Raw genomic sequence first — 20918 nt, forward strand, 5'->3', positions numbered from 1 at the left:
ATAGAATAGAATAGAATAGAATAGAATAGAATAGAATAGAATAGAATAGAATAGAATAATAGCCAAATCAGTCCTTGTTGTGTGTATCACAGCCACAATCAAAGGATTCAGGTTGAGAGAAGTCCCATGGTAAGGAAAATTATGCTCATCAGGCTGGATGATCTCTGACTACTCAAGTGACAAGGGAAAGGAGTGCCTCCAAAAAAGGACTGTGCTAAAGGTCCTTAGCACACTAAGGGTCCTTAGCACTCAGGATCATTTCTGAATAGATGGTACTGGCTGATTCTGAATGGATGGTACACATGTTCAGTGACACATGTCACAAGAGTTGGCTACTTTCCACAACATTGTTAGCTGCCTTTTGCTGCTTGGCATAGAGAAAATTAATTTGTGTTTTTTACATCTTAGTAGATGTAGACTGCTGCAGGAGTTCCTGATTCATGGGGAGGGGAGTGCAGGATGCAGGAGCGGAAAGGGGTATAGAAGAGAAAGACGGAAGTCAGGAAATCAGGCTGTTTTTTTTTGTTTTCATGTTTTGTTTTGTTTGTTTGTTTGTTTTCTTGCAGAAAAAATACCAGGATATGATACATGCAAGTCATAGGTAATAGATTTTGACGGGAGGGTATGATAGAAGCTTGTGTTCTTTCCAGGCCAAGTAGGTACATTATTCCTGAGCAAGAGAGAGAGTATATCAGTCTTCAGGACTGTCAGTCTAGCAGTAAATTTGCATACAATTAAAAATCTATCATGCATATCACGTCATTCTTGAGAAGTATCAGAGAGCAGGCTGTAGGATTTCAACCCTCTTTCCAAGGTTCAGAGCTGCCTTCCAAGTAAAAATGACAGACATATGTGGGGAACTTACGTTCTGCATTAGGTGGACTCTTAGGTATTTGGCAAGACAAACAGGTTGAACAAAAATAAAATAATTACTTCATCAAGTGATTAGTGGACTGAGGAGGTCTCACAAGGTCTTTCTCCTGTTCAGTGTTATCCAGGATCCTATGGCCTATTGGCTTGGAGAAAGGCAATTCAGTAACCTGAAATGGCTTTTGTTTTCTTTTTCTCTAGGATCTGCTTCTGTCTCAAAAATGGCTCTGGAGGGTTCTTTCATCTGCTGGAATGGTACATCGATCAGGCTGGGCCAGGCATGTGACTTCATCAGAGACTGCCTTGAGGGAGAAGATGAGGGAGATATGTGCAGTGAGTAAATCCAGACCCCCAGGCCGTGCCCTTTTTCCTTCTGAAAGAAGCTGAACAGCTGCTTCCAAAAGCACAGATTGTTTTGAGTTTTAATGCCTGACACTTCAGCAGTAATTAATTAATCTGATGCTATCAAAAGACCAGTGTCCTCCACAACACATACACTTTTTCTGAACGTCTGCCTAGAATGGACTATTCAGTATGTTTCTGTACTGGCCTTCATTAGTTCTGCAACAAGTTCTTAAGTTGCTCTCAGTGCTTCATCTAACAAAATCCTGATCAAAAATTGAAAGAAATAATAGCTTAAATAGCTACATGCCTTATAGAATAATGAAACGTGTAGCTTGTTAGTGCCCTTAATCAAAATGTAGTGCCCTTAATCAGCATGTGGCAGAAGGAAGAGCAAGAAGAAAACTTCCAAGGTAAGAAAAATGAGTAGAGGCAGGAGGTAGTCTTTGACCAGCTCCTACTCCTGTCTTTGTAATTACTCTTGTTTTCAGTTCTCTCTTTAGCAGTCAGTAATTGAATAACATAGAACAGAAGCTAGATAGCAATCTGAATTTTCTGAAAAAGTTCTATGCCTAAATATTTCTGTAAATGCGTTGCTTAAATTAGATACTTCAGGACCATCCTTTAACCATCTTGAAAATGCCTTTTCTTTTTTTCTGTACCTTTCTGTGTTCTACCTCCACTCTTTGTCAGTCTACAGGTACTGAGGAGCGGTGGTCTGTTAGCCATGTAGTTAATCATAGGGTAAATACACCAAGGTCAGTTATGTTTAGGAGTTCATCATTTACTGCTTTAAAGTGTACGTGTCATAGCTGATCTAGCCTGTGGACTTCTGCTGACAGAGCTGTTTTGGTATGTAGAATATATGTTCCTTGAGCAAAATACCTTTGCAATAGAAGAGGCAATTATTCTCAATTTAGTTTTTATATGTGACAACTACAGCAGGGGTCAATCTGTTCTCCTCGTGTGTACAACTTCTGTGTTTTGACGTAATTCAGACAAGTGTTGTTGATAGTGGTGATGTTTAGACTAACAAACCTTCGTGGTTTCTAACATAAGCTTAACATAGGAGCAATACACAACTACTAGCAAATTCCACCCTTGAGGTCTTTGCTACTAACAAAGAAATATAGTAACAAATAATATTGTTGTGGAGAACAGTGGCTTGATCTGGGACCATCTAACCAAATTAGTTAAAAGCTTGAGATGATTTTACCTCTCATTCATGTCAGAAGTTGTTACAATTTGAAATTGTATTTGTTACTGACACACACTGAGTGAACATTAAATTCACAGGAACAGTGTCATCACTGCTGTCTTGCCGCTGCTTAGAACCAATAATGCTTCATATTACTGGTCTCAAAACCTTTTTGCCTAAGAACTTTACAGCAGAGATCTAAAAAAGAATCACAGTATCACAGAATGGTTAAGGTTGGAAGGGTCCTCTGGAGACCGTTTGATCCAACCCCCCTTGCGCAAGCAGAGACACCCACAGCAGGTTGCCCAAGACCACATCCAGATGGCTTTTGAACATCTCCAAGGGAGACACCACAGCCTCTCTGGGCAACCTGTGCCAGGTCTCTGTCACTTGCACAGTAGAGAAGTGCTTCCTGATGTTTAGATAGAACCTCCTGTGTTCCAGTTTGTGCCCATTGCCTCTTGTGCTGGCATTCCTGGCACCATGGAAAAGAGCCTGGCTCCACCTTTGCACCCTCTCCCTTTAGGTATTTATAGACATTGATAAAATCCCCCTGAGCCTCCTCCTCTCCAGGCTGAACAGTCCCAGCTCTCAGCCTTTCCTTACAGGAGAGGTGCTCCAGTCCCGTGATCATCTTCATATTCAGACTTCATAATGGTATTTCTATTTTCTACATTTTAATTAAAAATACCTAGTAAGTTATGCTAATGAGTAAGTTGAATGCATTGTCATTTCATTGGAAGTACAGGGACATATTATTTACCATTAAGATGGATCAGATATATGTCTGGATGTACAGTCATGTCTATCTGCTACAAATGGTTCTGCCTTGCGAGGGCAATACTGTCTATGCTAGTGGGAACAGTAGAGCTCCAAGGCAGAGTTGTACAGATGCAAGCTAAATACCATCATAGGGTAGGTCAGGCCTCATGAAACATTCTTGCCTATTATTTTCAGACGCTGGGTGCACCTGTGGCTATTGTCTTACCAGTATTCACAAATAAAGAGTCTGGCTCTGCTTTTGCCATTAGCTGCCAGGCTGTATCCCATAGTGAGCCAGGTGGCAGGGTGACCAGTCCTGCTTTCACATATGCTGTCCATGTGGGTTTGTTTGGTTGCCTTTTATCCATGCATGCAGCATTCCTCCATAGCTATTGGCATGAAGCAGTATAGCGCTTACGGTTATGTTGGCAAAGAATTTACTGAAAATACAGAGAAGGTTAAAAGCAGAAGCCTGCTTAGCAGCATGTCAGTCCCCAGCTTGAGGAGAGGACCATATGGCTTGTTTTAAACCACAGTTACTGGCAATGAGACTTCTTTCTCCCAGCCAAAAGGTCCAAAAGGCACCATCTTCTGCTGCAAGAGACAAAAAAGACAGGCTTGCCCTTAGCTTGCAAGTGCTTCGTTGTGGATATGTCTGCTTAGCCACATAAAACCTGCTCAGTTCTGTGGCTGCTTTCTCTGCTTTTGCCTCTTTGCTGTGTTGAATATCATTGGCATAAAACTTCTTCCACAAAACAGAAAAATATTCTAATGTTATGGATGTCAGTTACATCTGCATGGCAACCCAGCACAAAGCATATGTCATCTTTCAGCATTTCACTTGCCATTTTAGTTCTGAGCAACATGGATGTTTTCATCAGTTTTTTGCAAGTGTGACAAGAAGTGATTCAAATATATAAAGCAGGGAAAGGGTTTTCCCAAGCACTTCTGCTTACATAAAAGAGCTGTCAGAAAAAGATGTAGCCATGCTTGCAACTGAGGGGAGAGCTTTTAAAATTACCATTAACTAAAGGTCATGTAAAAAAAGAATGTAGTTTGTATTTGTTTGTTTGTTTTTCAGAAAATATGTTGTTTTCTTGTTTTTCCTTCCAGCCTTTTAGCTGTTTAAATGCTACTTTTTTTTACCCTTTCCCTTTCCCTTTCCCTTTCCCTTTCCCTCTCCCTTTCCCTTTCCCTTTCCCTTTCCCTTTCCCTTTCCCTTTCCCTTTCCCTCTCCCTCTCCCTCTCCTTCTCCCTCTCCCTTTCCCTTTCCCAATCATATTTTTATCCATGTTTCTTAGCTGCAAAATATCTCCTAAAGCCTGCTGTTTGTTAACATATCTTTATTTCCCAATAGCCAATGAAAAGTCACGGTGTTCATTCTGCATGCAACCCATTAGTCTTTGTAGAGAATGTAAAATTAGACAGGGGTGACCCCTGGAGAAAAAACATATTGCTGTTTGAGTCATAATTATTCTCACAGGAGAAAAAGACAGCTTCAAAGACGCAGATATAGAAATAAACACTGAACCATGTTGGTCTGTGATCAGACTGAAAAATTTAACAGGCTGATAGAAGTGCCACACTAGAAATTACTTTGCAGGAGCATAATTTGCAAACACACATTAAGACTTCGGATAGTGGTCGTCTTATGTCTTTACTAGTAAATTGCTGATTATAAATCACAACTTACTGGAAAAAACAACAACAACAAAAAAAACAACAACAGCAACAAAAAAAACGTGTTGTTTTTTTTTTCCCAGTGGAGCAGAGAATCATGTATGTAGTATACCTGGTATGGTACAAGACAGATGAAAACTCCCGTTCTTTATTAAAACTTATTTATATTGGTCTGCACTACCAAAGAGGAGAATTTGTTTCAGTAATTTTGTAGTTCTCTTTTTAGGTAACAATATCTTTGCTTTTGGTTTAAGAATCTTTTGCTGGAGGGCAGCAAGTCTAGGCAAAAGTAAAAGTTTTACTGGAAAAAAAAGAAAAAAAAAGAAAAAAAAAAGTGCATTCTTTAACTAGGCTAAAACTATCATACTTTGTGCTCAGGTTTTGTTTTTCACCAAAAAAAAAAAAAAATCAGCCTGGGAAAATATTGGTTAATCAGGCAAAGCATGTACGAAAGTTATGAATATATTAATATTACTAAATGTAAGTGATGATAGTATATTTGTTGTCTGGAGACCCACAGCTTACAGGATTCACCCAGGACATGACAAACCCAGGACTGATCCTGTTTTCTAAGTGAATTAGAACACATGCTTCTGGTTTCCATTGCAAGTTTCCAAGACAGTGTGGTCTGGAACTTACAGTTTGAAAAAGGGTTACTCATTCTCTCCTGGTGTTGCTCTTCCACATTTTATGAACGTTACCTGGAAGAGAAATTGAAAATAATGTCCTCCACCTTTCAGATGAATCTCATAATCACTTTAATTTTCACTCTTTGCCTCAACAATATTTAAGAATGTTAAACAAAATGGAATCACGTTAACAGGTAAGATAGGAAGGACTACTATCTGATTCATGTTAGCAGTGACTCAAGCTTCAACTCTTTATAGCCAGAGGAACTGCACACATGCATCTGTCATGAAACAGCTAGAATGGGAAACTATCAAGTTTGAATTTGTGAAAACATAAGAAAGTGACCAAAACAACAACAACAAAAATTTAATTCTACAGGAGCCAGTTTACTTTCCACGCAAAATCAGTTGATTCATTTATGTCCTAGAGATAGATACAGCCCAGCAAAGTCTCCCTGCAAGCAAAATGAAGTGTAGCAACCTGTTGCATTGCAGTGCTCTCTTAAGGTTCCTGTCTTGCATACAGAAATTCTTCTGTTCCTTTCTTGATCAAAACCTGCACCTCTGGCAATGAATTCAGAACTGGCAGTTCTGAATTTAGCAATGCCTTCCAGCATTAAAGGAAAAGCCTTTGTGTACTGTGTTGAATTTTCCCTTTCTGTACTTCATTTCTGGTAGAATTTGGTAGACAACTTTGCTAGCACAGAGGCAGCTACTGAAAACAAACTCACGTTTGAGATTCATATGCTTCCTTAAATTGTTTGAGTAGGTGATCTTTTTGCCTTCTGAGATTTTCTCCTACCTTTTACATCTTTACATTTGGTAAAGGTCTATACACAGATGAGTAGTCTTTTATGTTTATGTCTTTTATAGTACATGTCTGGAATTTCACCCCAGATTTTAAACCATAGTGCCTGTTCATTTACACCTGGTTCTGAGTCAAGAGCAAGACAATATAGAACCTGCTCCATCTGCATCATAAAACACTCCAGTTGCTATTTTTTCTTGCTATTAAAGGATGGAAAATCTGAGTTAAAGTTTTTAACGTTAAAAAAATAATTATTTTAAAATCATTCTGAAGTCTTGAAAATACTTGGTTAAGAACAAGTTTAACACCCTACAGCTTCTCTGTACATTCTCACTGAAAGAAAAGCAGAGACTTGCATTCTCATATTGCTTCAGTGTGATTGGATTACTCTATACTCTGTCCCAAATCCATAAACTGCATCTTACTCTTAATAAGTACTAAACCCTTTGAAGTTTCTGTCACTGGTGATAATATCCAGCATGACAGGTTTCAGTAGGTATAACTGCTGACCCCTGCTTTAACTGGTTTTATAATAAGGTAAGATTAGCTTTCCCTCATCAATGCAGTCAGTGTTTCTTGCATTGAATTGAATGCATGTTAATTTAATGTTAATTTAATGTTAATTTATATGTGAAGTATAAGCACTCAGAAAATTGAGGAGTACATGTTGACAAAGAAGTGCTAGCCAAAGTGCTCCTTGTGAAGTAGTAACACATGGAATCATAGGTGCTGTATGTATATAAAGTAAGATCATAGAATCATAGAATTGTTCAGGTTGGAAAAGACCTCTAAAATCATCTAGGCAAACCTTTAACCTAGTACTGAAGTCCACCACTAAACCATGCTACCAAGTTCTACATCTGCATGTTTCTTGAAGACCTCCAGGGATGGTGACTCAACCACTTCCCTGAGCAGCCTGTTCTAACCCCGCACAACCCTTTCAGTAAAGAAATTTCACCTAATATTCAACCTAAACCTCCCCTGGCGCAACTTGAAGCCATTTCCCTGCATCTTATCACTTGGTGCTTGGGAGACGAGTCTGACCCCCACATTGCTACAGCCTCCCTTAAGGCATCTGTAGAGTGCAATAAGGTCTCTCCTGAGCCTCCTTTTATCCAGGCTAAATAACTCATTTTAAGACTTGTTCTCTAGACCCTTCACCAGCTTTTTTTAGCCCTTCTCTGGACATGCTCTATCACCTTGATGTCCTTCTTGTACAGAGGGACTCAAAACTGAACACAGTACTTGAGGTGCGGCCTCACTGGAGCAGAGTATGGGGAGACAATCTCTTCCCTAGTCCTGATGGCCACACTTTCTGATACAAGCCAGGATGCCATTGGCCTTCTTGGCCACCTGAGCATGCTGCCAGCTCATATTCAGCCTGATATGGACCAATACCCCCAGGGCCATTTCCGCCGGGCAGCTTTCCAGCCACTTTTCCTGTAGTGGTTCATGGGGTTGTTGTGCCCCAAGTGCACTTGGCCTTGTTGAGCCTCATACAGTTGGCCTTGGCCCATCGGTCCAGCCTATCCAGATCCCTCTGCAGAGCCCTCCTGCCCTCAAGCAGATCAACACTTGCACATAAAGTGGTGTAATCTGCAAACTTGCTGATGGTGCGCTCGATCCCCTCGTCCAGATCATTGAGAAAGATACTGGAGAGAACTGGCCGCAGTACTGAGCCCTGGGGGACACCACTAGTGACCGGCCTCCAAGATAGAGCAGTGTTGAAGACATCTGAAAGTTCATAAAAGATTAATTTGTGAAGGAGGAATCAAATTTTCTGGAAAAGTAATAGGTTCTTATTTATGTCCTTATTTGTTCATCTAGAGTGAGCTTTTTCTGGCCTCCAGGCAGGGATTACTACTTAGATGACTCCTCCTGCTGCTCTGATTTGTTTACATCATCCTAGATAACATAGGACCATGAAATGAATTCAGCTGGACACCAAGCCAAGCTGTTTCAGTAGGAATTCAGGGCACATTATAATTTGTCATTTTCTTTGGATCTCAGCCTCAGGCTGCACAATGAAATATAATCAAGTTCTGCAGAGTGGTAAAACGCAGGGAAGCAACTCTCAGCTTAACAGCTCTACATTTAAAGCCTAGGCTGAATGAATTTGGAGACATTTTAAAGGAAAGACTTGAAAAACCCTCAACTCAAGCACAGGTTCTGATCTTTACATAATAGATTTGCATGACTGTGGAAAACAAAGCAGTAAAACATGGCTCTCACCTCTATGTCAAGTTCCAGGTTCAAATTTGACCTTACTAAAAAGCAATAGATGTCACTTGTCTCAGTCACCTCTGTGAAGTGAGTTGTTATTCAGGCTCCTAGAAAATCAAATATTCCATGTCTAGACAATGCAGTTGCGTTCCCCAGGTCTTTTCTCAGGGTAGACCAAGGAGTTGCCTGTTGAGATATGTGCTTGCAGCCCAGAAAGCCAATCATATCCTGGGCTGCATCAAAAGAAGTGCAGAAAGGTCAAGGGAGTTGATTCTCCCCCTTCTACTCCACTCCTGTGAAACCCCACCTTGAATACTGCATTCAGCTCTGGGGCCCCCAGCATAAAAGAAACATGGACCTGTTCGAGCAGGTCCAGAGGAGGGCCATGAAGATGATCAGAAGTCTGGAGCACATCTCCTATGAAGACAGGTTGAGAGAGATGGTGTTGCTTAGACAAGAGAAGGCTCCAGGGAGACCGTAGTTGCATACCAAAGTGGTGTGCACTAAAGTGGACCCTACAGGAAAGATGGGGAGGGACTCTCCGTCAGGGACCATAGTGACAGAAAAAGGGGTTTATGGTCTTAAACTAAAAAAAGGCAGGATTAAATTAGATACCTACTGTGAAGTGTGGTGAGGCACTGGACCAAATTGCCCAGAGAAGCTGTGGATGCCCCCTCCTTGGAAGTGTTCAAGGACAGGTTGGATGGGGCTTTGAGCAACCTGGTCTAGTGGGAGGTGTCCCTGCCATTGGCAGGGGGGTTAGAACGAGATGATCTGAAAGGTCCTTTCCAACCCAAATCATTCCATGATTCTATGCATGAATCAGAGCTGAGGCCCCGTGAGCAGTTATTTAATTGACCTGCAACCTCAGGCAGAGTGTTCTGATGAGATGTAAACATCTTGAATTATCTGGCCTCTGGGTACTGGTGCCTTATTGTCTGGCACACACTTTATAGGTAGAATTCTTCCCTCTGAAGTTGTCTTCATAATCATGAAAAAAAATCTGAGTTCAGGAACCTCCTCTTCTCATAGGGAAGCTAATGAAATTGCTGGTATAAGCTGGCCAAACTTAGGAGTTTGTAGTCTGTCCTACTCTGTGTAAGTCAAGAAATTTTTACTCTGACTTTGAGAAACAGTTGAAAGGAAAAACTAATTTCTGGGATATATGGTTTTATAATGTGTTCGCACATGAAATTTCATTTTTATCTTGCACTTTCAAACAGATTTCTGGTCTCGTTTTCTTTCCTTTCAAGAAAAAAATAAATAAAAACCAGCAAAGACAGTTTTAGGGGAAGTTGAGGGGAATAGAGACAGAGAAAATGAATACGGGTTACACTGGTAGCTAGCGCAGAGCTGAGTACATAATGGTGTAAAAGCTGTGAGAAGTCAAGAATATCATCATCTCTTTTATAGCTAGTTCTGGTCCTCACAGCAGTTTTCTTTTGCTTACTGGAGGAAAGACCACCCTCACTGAGTATGCATGTCCAGGGGCTTTGTGCTGCCAGGTCCAAGGACTGGTTAGTCTATATAGCAGGACAGAAGGAGTGATCACTCTTCTTTGCTCTCTTCTAGCTTCTGTAGTGCATAACGTAACTGTGTATTTAAACTGCATCTTTTTCTCCCAGGCTAGTTTTGTGCTCTACCTTTTTCCCCATGAAAGACAGTTTGTGCCCTTTTTAGCACTGGGAAGCTTTTTGGTATGTGACAGAGTTGTCGGCCTCACCCTGAGTGCAGAATTTGTATTCTAGATCATTACTTATTCACAAAAAGTGAAAATCACATTATAGTGGTAGTGATTTTACATGGTGTTTTACAAGCTTCATTTTCTGCCAAAATTACTTAATAAGGTCACAGTCTGGCCTCATGTGGAAGAAGAGAAATGCAAAGGTAGAACCTGACAGCAGTAGAGGCAATGCATGTTTATTAAGGATGATGAAAAAAAAATGATTTCATAAGTTTTCAAGGAAATGAGTGAGTTGTGGCAGAATAGAGCATGTTCACCTGTGGCAATGTAAGTGTGTCTCAGGGCAAAAGGAGCAGTGCTTTGCACGTTTTGTAAGAGGAACTTGGGATGTGCACAGATGGAGAAGGCGTGAAGTTATGTGTTGCTTTGAATGAGATGACTATTACTTTAAAACCAGTTAATTTAAAGGCAAAAAGATCTTTATTGTGTGGAGCTGGAAACTTGCCTGAAATCCCAAGCCAGTGACAGAATGAGTGGGCTTCAAGTCCTGAAAGTATTATTTAAAATAAACTGTTCTCTTTTCATCCATTCATCTCACCAAACAGATCCACAGGTACAGAAATTGAAGCACAAAAAGATTTTGTGCTTTACTCCATTAAAGGCAGCATTCACAAGGAAGGACTCCAGAAGGAAGGACTGAGTAGCTGTGGGGTTGCCTGCATGTCCCTGGACAACCCTGTCAGAATTGTCAGCTTCTCTGTGTGCTCAGGCATCTCATCCACAGCTCATCTGGGTTATTCTGTATGTGTGTGTCTCTCCCTCTTTCAGAAAAACTTCCCCCTGGCTTTTACTGTTCATTTGAAGAAGGGGACTGTGGCTGGATGCACAGCTCATCAGCGTCCCATGCTTCTCCATGGCGAATTGGAAGTCCAGACTACAATCGTTTTCCTTCAGTAGAAGGTATGTGAGAATAAGTAGTAAGTGCAGAGAATGGATGGCAGAAAGAAAAAAAAAAAAAAAAAGATAAGCAAACAGCAGGGAGATGGAATAAAACACAAGTCACATTTTCCTGTGTGATTATATATTCAGCCTCCAGTGAAACAAAACTTACCTTTCTACTAAAAGTGCCTTGAGCAAAAGACTATCCTGCTCACTTCTTATCTTGAGGGTACAAACTGGTACCTCAGGTTTCCAAGTCTGAGACCAGAGAGAGTAGTCCTGATCCTTTCTAAAAAACTTCCCATGAAGTATTCATCTTTGTGCCCCCCCTACCATAGTGATGTGTTGTGTTTTTTTTTTCTTTCTGATTTTCTGATTTACTTCTTCCATTTCTCTGTTCTGCTTCTTTTTCCCCTCACACAGCCTTCCAATTTTTCCTTCTCTTTGCTCTGTTGTCCCTTGAGTTCCAGTTCTATGTGTAACTACTGTGTATTTACTTCTGCTACCCAATTTCCAGGAGTTTGTTTCTAATCCATCTCATACAGCCATTGAAGGTTTATGCCTTGGTCGTTAAACTGGTTGAGTTTTAACAAACAGACTGCCTGCCAGGATAAGTTTTTCCTAATGCAAGAATGTAAATCATAGAAGGCATTTATTGCTGAGGCACAGAGGATCTAAAGGGATACCATAATAACAGCAGAGATAATGGTGTGTAATCCCAACATTGATTTCCAAAGTGAGATCCAGAGTTAAACATGAAGAGTGAGATTCTCTACTTTTATGTGAACTGGTGTAGGCTACATGCAGCTATTCTGATTTATGCCAGCTGATGGCTCAGCCCACGGTATTGCAGACCACAAAGAGATTGATGCATAGGTAAACAAGAAAGTAAAGTGCCAGAAAGAGGTAACTGTGGGGAGATTGCAATAAAGTGCTGCTGATTTGTGATCTGTCTGTACTGTAGAGGCATTTTCAATGTCAGCCCAAATAACTAGGCTCTAAGTAGTGGCACCCTCCTGAGCTGGAAGGCAGAGCTGAAGTAGTGCAAATAAACACCTTTCCATCCAGAGCTGCCAAGAAAGAACTGTAGTGTTACTACTGCCCCTGTTCCTGTGCTGGGTCTGGCTGGGATGGAGTTAGCTTTCCTCACAGCAGCCCATGTAGTGTTGTGGTCTGCACTTGTAGCTAGAACAGCATTAATATCACACCGATGTTTCGTCTGTTGCTGAGCAATGCTGGCACAGCATCAAGACTCTCTCCAACACCCCCAAAGCTAGTAGGCTATGTGGGGGCAAGATGTGGGGAGAGAACATCACCAGGGCAGCTGTCCTGAAACTGACCAAATGGATATTACATATGTCACACTCAGCAATAAAAGCTGTGAAAGGGGAAGGAGAAGGGAGGGCTCATGTTATGAAAAAATCTGTCCTCCCAAACCACCTCTATGCATATTGAGGCCCTGCTTCCCAAGACATAGCCAAACGTCACTCGCTGATGGGAAGCAGAGAATAATTTTCTCTCTCTTTGGTCACGCGTGGTCTTTGCTTGTTTCTTCTCTTTCTTTTCCCTTTAATTAAATTATCCTTATCTCAACCCATGAGCCTTTACAGTTGTGGTGGAGTTTAGCTGTCCATCTGGGTGAAACCACTCCAGTTCCTCTGGTTACAACAAATGATTAAAGGAGCAAAGGGACCTCAAGCTGCATTAATAGTACACTGGTGTTATTTTGACGTTGTTTTGTTTTGTTTTGTTTCGACCAAGGTAAATATTTGTTTCCAAGTTGCTCTTTGTTTATTAAATATTCTTTTTCTTATTCACACTTGGAAGGAATATGAATTTGAATTCATGGAGGAACAGAAAATAGCTGTAAGAACAAGGTAGTCAGACTGCTTAAATGTCTGTTTCCTGAGTATGCCAAATTAGTAGGTGAAAGTAAGTATCCCTGATAAACTGAAAAAAGCTTTCTGCTCTCTGGCATCCTGCTGCAGTAGGAGCCAGCTTACACAGATTTGAGGAAGGTTTCACGAGCCCCAAAACCAGAAGGTGAGTGCTGCAGCTTGACATTCTTCCTGCTCTTTTATCCAGGTTGTGGGCTGATCTTTGACACCAGCAGAGCACCAGCAGCAGCAAACACTGCAATGACCAGCACTGCATTTCCAGCTCCTTTGAGGAACTCCCCCTGTGAGGCAAGTCTTAATGTTTTCTTTTCTTTTGCAAATAATTAGTGTGTCTAACTCTGGTTTTCTGTTAGGGGATCCCATTGTTTCCCCTAGGAGAATAGGTCACTCCAGGCATCCAGAATTCATTCAGATGACACTTAGGTAAAGCGGCAAGAATTTTACAGTGCCCATATATCAGCTTGAGCTGGCTGCCTCCAAGGAAGAACCCTGCTCAAAATGTTCCCTGGGTTCTTATACCTGTACAATCTTTGTTTCATCCCCTATACTCCAGTCAGTTCTTCATAACACATATGCGTTGTGTTCCTTCAGATTGGTGGTTCTTCGTAGCAGGGCAGCATTGCTTCTGTTACCTCCCAGGACTGGATGGCTTCTGTTATCTCTCAAGGCAGGGTGGCTTCTATTATCGGTGCAGGCTCTGATGTGGTGCCATCCTTGGTCAGCACATCTCCCCCCTTCCCCATCGGTGCCACCCAGGCCCCCTCACAATGCCTCTCACTGTTGCTCAATCACCATTAAATACCAGGTTCAGGTGTTGCAGTGGCCTAAAGCTTCACTAAGTTTATTCTACTAATGTGAAACAATAGCTATCTGAATTCCTTACATACTGGCAGCTTGTTTCCCTTTCATTTTCAAATATAGGCACTGATCCGTAGCCCAGCAGCCACTTTCACAAATGGTTTATCTATGAAATATACTTAATTAATACCACTATGTGCAAGGAAAAGATGTGGTTATCTGCTTGAAATACTGCAAAATGTTCTCTGAAAAGCTTGGCGTGTCTTGTCCTGATTGTATGATCTCAGATGATATATTAGCAATCTTCATAATTAGGTGTATGTGCTAAGGGTAGGGCAGCCATCATTGCATTAATGCAAAGAGGAAGAAGCTTACTGCATGAACAAACATTATATTTGCAAGATCCAAGAAAGGATTGGCTTCGGGACTACCCCAGAGCCACTCAGAAAATACAATGCATTCTTTCTGTAGTACAGTTGGGATTCGAGCTGGCAGGTCTCCAATAAGTTTGCACCTCACACCTCACAGTCCTTACATAGGCCTTATTCTTAGGAGTGCTCAAGTTAGCAACTATTAATTCATAGAGAATGGAACCAGGCTCTTACTCAAGAAGAAGAACTATTGACAGTCATTAGACATCAACTTAAACAAGTACATCAAGGCTTGCCAGATAACCCTGCTGTTGTGGTTTAGCCCTGGCAGGCAGCTGAGCAGCACACAGCCATTCACTCACTCACTCTGCCCAGGTGGGATGAGGAGAGAATTGGAAAGATAAAAGTGTGAGAACTCATGGGCTAGGTAAGGTAAAGGCCACGCACACAAGCAAAGCAAAACAAGGAATTGATTCACTGCTTCCCATCAGCAGGCAGGTGTTCAGCCACTTCCAGGGAGACAGGACATCATGCATAATGGTTTCCTGAGAAGACCATCTCCATCAGTCCAAGCATCCCCCCTTTCTCCTCCTTTACCCCAGCTTTTATTGCTGAGCACGATGTCATATGGGATGGAATGTCCGTTTGGTCAGTCTGGGTCAGATGCCCTGGCTGTGTCCCCCCTTCCAACTTGTGCACCACCAGCCTCCTCGCTAGAAGGGCAGCATAAGAAGTAGAAAAGGCTCTGGCTCTGTGCAAGCACTGCTCAGCAACCACTAAAAACAATGGTGTTTTATCACCACTTTTTCATCTAAAATCGAAACCACAGCATTGTGTGAGTCTTTACAAAGAAAATTAACTGTATCCCAGCCAAAACCATGACACCTGAACAAGTGGTTGTCATTTTTGAATCAGTTGTATTTAACCCTTAGCTTTAAGATACCCTGTCTGCATCTTTTTTCTCTGGTCTATAGCTTCATAGATTGTATTATCAGTGATAGTGTTTATTTATGTCTTATGATTTCAGGTCACAGCTAGTGACTTAGAGCATTTCACCTTGAATGCTCACTCTGACTTAGCACACAAGCTTCTGGATCCTGGAGCAGGCTTGTTTGGGAAAATTGATCCTAACAAGGCAGTTTTTTGTTTGTTGGTCAAGCACTGAACAGACAAAAGGATCAGACCCTCCCTGTTCCACCTATCGTAAAATGCAGAGAGGACAAAAATGGATAAGCACAACTGTTTTTGCTCTCTTGATATATTCGTGTCCTCCTTTTTAGGAAATACATTCTACTTTGTTTTATCTCCCTTCTTTGACAAAGACATATGTAGGTTCTGAACATTTTAAGACTTTGCTCTGACCAACAAGAGTTAAGTGTTTTTCATAATCCACCTGACACAGGAAGCAGAGTGAATGATTTCCCAATATGTGTATCTTTTTTCCTTGTGTATACAACAGTGCAAAAAATTAAACTTGCCATCAGGGGAGAAGCTGCCATGTATTTCATCTGCTAACATGCCATCCCACCTCTGTCACTCCCCTTGGCACTTAAAAGGCATCTGGACACATCCAGCATTGCAGCTGTCGGTAATAAAGAGTAAAGGAGTTTGGCAAGGGTTTTGTTTCTTGCATTTTCATATAGTGTAAAAGCTTCTCCTCTCAATGAGCCCCTTGTGGTTTCAAATTCTATTTTACTGGAACAATCTGTCTGTGACCAGAATAATTTAATTCCACCTTTCAGTGTAACACAAGAGGAGAAAGGAGATATTCCCCCCTACGCACTTATTCCAACAATAGATGCCAACAGACTTCTGTATAGTGAACTTATGGTCAGAAAAGAGGCTGTGAAAATACCATAATCCTGTCCTGTATTTTTTCACCCTCAATCAATTCCCGACTGAACCGGCTCAAGGTCAGGCACAAAAAGATTATTTTTCTTCTACATGTCACTGCTGACAGCTCCACCTGGCATGTCACAACCAGGACAGGTTCTCTGGCAACTGAAACCCCATTGACAAAGCTCACTCATGACTCACATGGTAAAGGGATCTAATCAAGTGCATGCAGATGAGACACGTTTATTCTTCCACAGTCAGAGCAAGCCATAAACTTGCCCTCCCTCTTGTATTTGATACAGCTTACACGCTCCTTTAGATATCTGCCTGCTGCCCTTGCAAGTTCACTTACCATAGCAGTTAGTTGTGACAGCTTGTTGCAGTACGACAGACAGATTCACCTCATATTCGCATTCTGCGCCAATATACACAAATGATGGAGGCTGTCCTCAGGCCAGTCATTTCATATCTCTCCCCCTCCTTGTATCTTATGCCTACCCCATTATCATCATGGCCAGTTCAGCTGAACTCCTGGGGGTGTGGTTAAATGTGCTGCCCCAGCTACACAGTTCACTTCTCTAACTCACAAAGGGAAAAATTCAGCCTGACTATTCTGTACTGCCCTATGTGCATCAAAAGATGAGAATAGAGTAAAAATGCATGCAGGAGATAGAGTAACAGCCTGTACTTTCCCACACGTTTGGAATTGCCTTGCACTTTGTATATAGCTTGGTATTGGACTTTGCTCCTGGTTTTTCTGAGCAGCCCTATGTTTTCATTTTCTTTGTTCTTCAGTGCTGTTGGCAGGTCAGAGCTGTTAGTTTGTGATGCTGCTCTTTCTTCTTGGTTCAGTTCGTTTTTGTTTTTGTTGTTTTATTAAATCTTGGCTAGAATGTCCTGGCTTCAAAGAATTTATCTTGTTTGCAGACCAGACAGTCTTCGTTATCTTTTTCATGCTGCACATTCAGTAGAGTCCATTGCCTGTTGACCCGATTACTGTGTTTAATGCCCAGTTCATACAGAAGAGGGAAAGTGGCAGTTCTAGTAAATCCTGGCGGAATGCAGTAAGTGGTACACATAGTCCACGAAGAGATGCTCCATTACCCTGAAGACGCCAAAAAGGGGGAGACACAACAAAAAGCCCAGAAAATGCGTCAGGAACCAGACTGAGTCACAGTAATCAAAACTGACAGTCTTTTTATCCCATGTGTAAAAGTTCATCAGAAAAAATAGCACTTGTAATTGAGCACAGGAAGGTACATAAACTGCAAAGAATTAATTCAAACAGTGATCTTATTTAAAGGCAGAATTTATAAAGACTAAACAATAAAAAACATTGTTATTCTCCCATTTTCTTCATGGCGCCATTTCCCTCCTCTTCTCAGTGGGAATCAGAGGATAACAGAATCCCTGTGATAGTAAAAGAACGTTGTGCATTTGGCCATTTTTAAAATAATGAAAATATTTTTCTGATGCGATTTCGACATTTCAACTAGCTATTTCATGAAAGCCACCGTTATATTACACAAAAAAGTACCAAACTGAGCCAATCTTTTTTTTAACCTGAAATAACTTTTTGAACTTAAACGTAGTCTCTCTAGAAAATGAATATAATATGTTGATGTAAAAGAGTGTAGTAGAAGTTTCTCCTCTCAGTCAGGTTATGGAAGATGGATTTCATGCTCTTTGGTTAATAATTCAGTTTTCTTTTTTTATGCAGAGGTGTTGTATTTTTTAAGCATGCAAATGAATAATAGAAATCATTGCTTGAGTGCATTCTGAGCCCCATGATGGCACCTGTAAAGTGTGTCTCTTTTTCTCTCTGTTCCTTGAGGTTTACGTAACTTAGAGGGGTACATGCTAACATTGACTCATAACATTTGTGAGCATGAAAAAAATGCAATATAGACATGGCTCTAGCACAGCTTTTCATGTGCTTTATTTTGCAAAATGTTGTTAGCATCCTTTCTATTTTAAAGTGCAGGTTTTAAATTTTTGTACAGCTTAGTCACTGTTTCTGTTCTTACGGAATCTGTTCCTTGTTTCTTTTGACACCTTGCTTCTGTATCATTGGGTGATCTATAATATCTGAAATTTCTTGAAGGCTTGAGCACTCCACAGTACTTTGGAAGCAAAATTACAACATTTTTATCTTTCTTTCTCTTTTGATGTTGTCTTTTTGTTTGTTTGTTTGTTTGTTTCCAGAAATTAAGGTGCTTTTATTCAGTTTTTAATTTTATAAAAGTAAACATGAATAATAAATAAGAATAAATAGCATGGGAATTTCTTCATCTGAAGTTATATGATTCTCGTTCTTGCATGGATATTTAAAACTACATAATCAGATTAATTACCATTTTATCATTTACATAAGTTTTTTGCTTGCATATTTAAGTTGTAAGCAAAAGCAGAAGTCTCAGCATACTACAAGAGACTGATCATGCACAGTTATTAATCTTGAGAAAAAAATAAGAGCAAGAAGTTTTGGTAATCTTTCTTAAACCAGCAGTTAAATTCAGCAGTTCAGATAGATGACTCTGCTTGTATTGTTGTGTACAAGCATTTCTCCTTGCTGGTAAGAAAAAAGAAAAATAGTGCTGCCAATGTGATAAACATCACGTCTCAAACACACTTTATATTCATGTACAAATCGTACTGAGACTTGGCAAAAGTGTCTGCAGCCATTGTCTAACTGTATGTAAACTGTATTCCAATTTGCAGCTTCAGTTCCTATTTAATTATGAACTTTTTCCAAGTTTCCCTTCCCTCCCCTTCCCTTCCCTCCCCTTCCTTTCAGGTAGTTGCAGAGAGCAATGAGGTCTCCCCTGAGCCTCCTCTTCTCCAGACTAAACAACCCCAGCTCCCTCAGCCGCTCCTCCAGGACTTGTGTTCCAGGCCCTTCACCACATCTGTCCCTCCTTTTCCTTGACAGATAGCAGCTTTTCTCTGTCTTAGAAATAATTTACCCCAAGCCCTCTTCTAAACATGTTCATCTCTTCCCCTTTTCTTTGGTTATTTTTGCTATAGGCAATCATTCAGCTTTTTCTGCCAGGTAAGACCTGAAATATTTCTAACTGAAGTAGTCCCACAGGTGTAAGCAGGCCCAAACCTAACCCTGAAGCTTCTTGTTATTTTCCTTCTTTTGAGCATACAAAAGTAAAATGCAAGCCTTGCTCACTTCTTAGGTGGTCTTGAAATTATGCAGTTTGTACCCTTGTTGTTTTTCCTGACCTCTCTGTTAAACCTGAAAAACCCAGTTGATATTGATGAGGATTAATGTTCTTTCTTGGATGAATTGAGTCTCTTGATTGTCAGTTCTGATATTCCACAAACGCAGAGGCTAAGGGGATTCTCAGGAAGGCATCTTGATAGATAACATTTGCAATATAAGGCAATGTGCCCCAAGTTTTGCTACAATATGCTTGTCTTAACTGTGAGTTCTCTCTCCATTTAATTTTGCCTAAATCAGTTTAGAGTGTTTCATTTACTTAGTCAGAGTGTTTGCATATGAACAGCTAATCATCAGTTATGGTGGCTTCTAAAGCCAGAAAGCAAAGCGCCATTGAGCCAGTGTCTACCTGTAATGGTTAATTAATTTCTCAGTTATGTTTCTAGCTTCTATTTTGCTGCTAGTTTAAGACAGAGGCAGATGTCTGATGTATAATGTTAGGGATATGCCACCAACAGCCCAGATTCAATTTTTCCAAATGTTCCCTTGCACTGTTTACAGGATCCATTGTGTATATGGTACCACCTGCCATCATTGATGCCGTATTCTGTAGAGTGAATGCCAGCCCCATTCGGAAGCCTTTACTATGGCATCCAGCTCATCATCTGCTCTGGTTCACTGCAGCAGGTGTGAAAAGACCTGGACTGCCCTGCTGTGAAGCTTAGAAGCCATAGAAATCATAGCCAGGAGTGCCCATTTGGACACAGTGACAGTCGATTCACTCAGAGCCAGTTCATTAGAGTCTGCATATTGCACTTTGCCAGTGAGCTGATCTCCCACATCTAATGCCAACTACTTCTTTCCTTCAAACAGCTGACATGTGTGCAAAGGCATCAATTCCAATTCATCAGTTGCTTCTGGTTTTGCTCTAGTGTTACATTAATAGCTATCAAAGGCTTGCTCTTTTCTCACTTCTGACCATGTAGATGTTGCCTCTTACTGTCTGGCAGGTCTCCAGAGAAGACAGAAGTCTGAAGGACCCTGTGTAGTAGGACCTTCAAAGGCTTTACCTCTCCAATTTTGAATTGTCAAAATGGAACAGTGAAATTGTCCCAGCTTATCTGTATTAGAAATTTCACATAGGGTGTTACAGTTAAAACTGCTTCATAGGTGGACAGTCAGTAAGAGGAGTTGGTTTTCCTACTATAGGTTGAATACTTTACATGTCCACTAGCATCAGCCTGTTCATTGTCTTGTTTCCAAAGATATAAATATATATATATGAATATATATATATATATAAGAGATTAGTCCTGATATATTTTCTCAAGGGAAAGGACTTAAGCGGTTCTGAAAGGTATTCCAGTGGTATTGAAGGGAATATAAAATGCCCATCAGGTTCTTTAATCTTGATTGTCCCCTGACATTAAGGCCATGTATGCACTAACAGTTAAGAATATCCATGCTGATATCCTGAAGTCTGTGGGCATCAGCCTCCTGTACCACAAGCCTTTGTCAGCAGCCTCTTTCACCAGTGTTGGTTCTGGTGAACTTGTGGGTATGAACTCAGCCCTTCCCTAGCTGTGTCACAAAGTGACTCTGGACATTCCATGACTGAGGAGGAAAAAGGATCAAAGAGGAGATTTATAAAGTTTGTACTAATGTTTAGTCATGATCATGAGACCCCTCCTCTTCCATTAGAGAAATGAGA

At 40.8% G+C, this 20918-nt stretch overlaps 1 protein-coding gene across 2 annotated transcripts in view; it reads left to right on the plus strand.

Moving 5' to 3' along the window:
- ALK (ALK receptor tyrosine kinase) overlaps nucleotides 1-20918 on the plus strand; it is a 296490-nt gene that overhangs the window by 219151 nt on the left and 56421 nt on the right. For both annotated transcript variants that reach the window (XM_035322364.1, XM_035322365.1), the window contains exons 6-8: nucleotides 1072-1203; nucleotides 11025-11156; nucleotides 13221-13321. In XM_035322364.1, coding sequence (XP_035178255.1) covers nucleotides 1072-1203; nucleotides 11025-11156; nucleotides 13221-13321 — 365 coding nt within the window. The remainder of the gene's footprint in view (nucleotides 1-1071; nucleotides 1204-11024; nucleotides 11157-13220; nucleotides 13322-20918) is intronic.

This window comes from Oxyura jamaicensis, chromosome 3, assembly GCF_011077185.1.
Source record: "Oxyura jamaicensis isolate SHBP4307 breed ruddy duck chromosome 3, BPBGC_Ojam_1.0, whole genome shotgun sequence".
NCBI classification, from domain to species: domain Eukaryota; kingdom Metazoa; phylum Chordata; class Aves; order Anseriformes; family Anatidae; genus Oxyura; species Oxyura jamaicensis.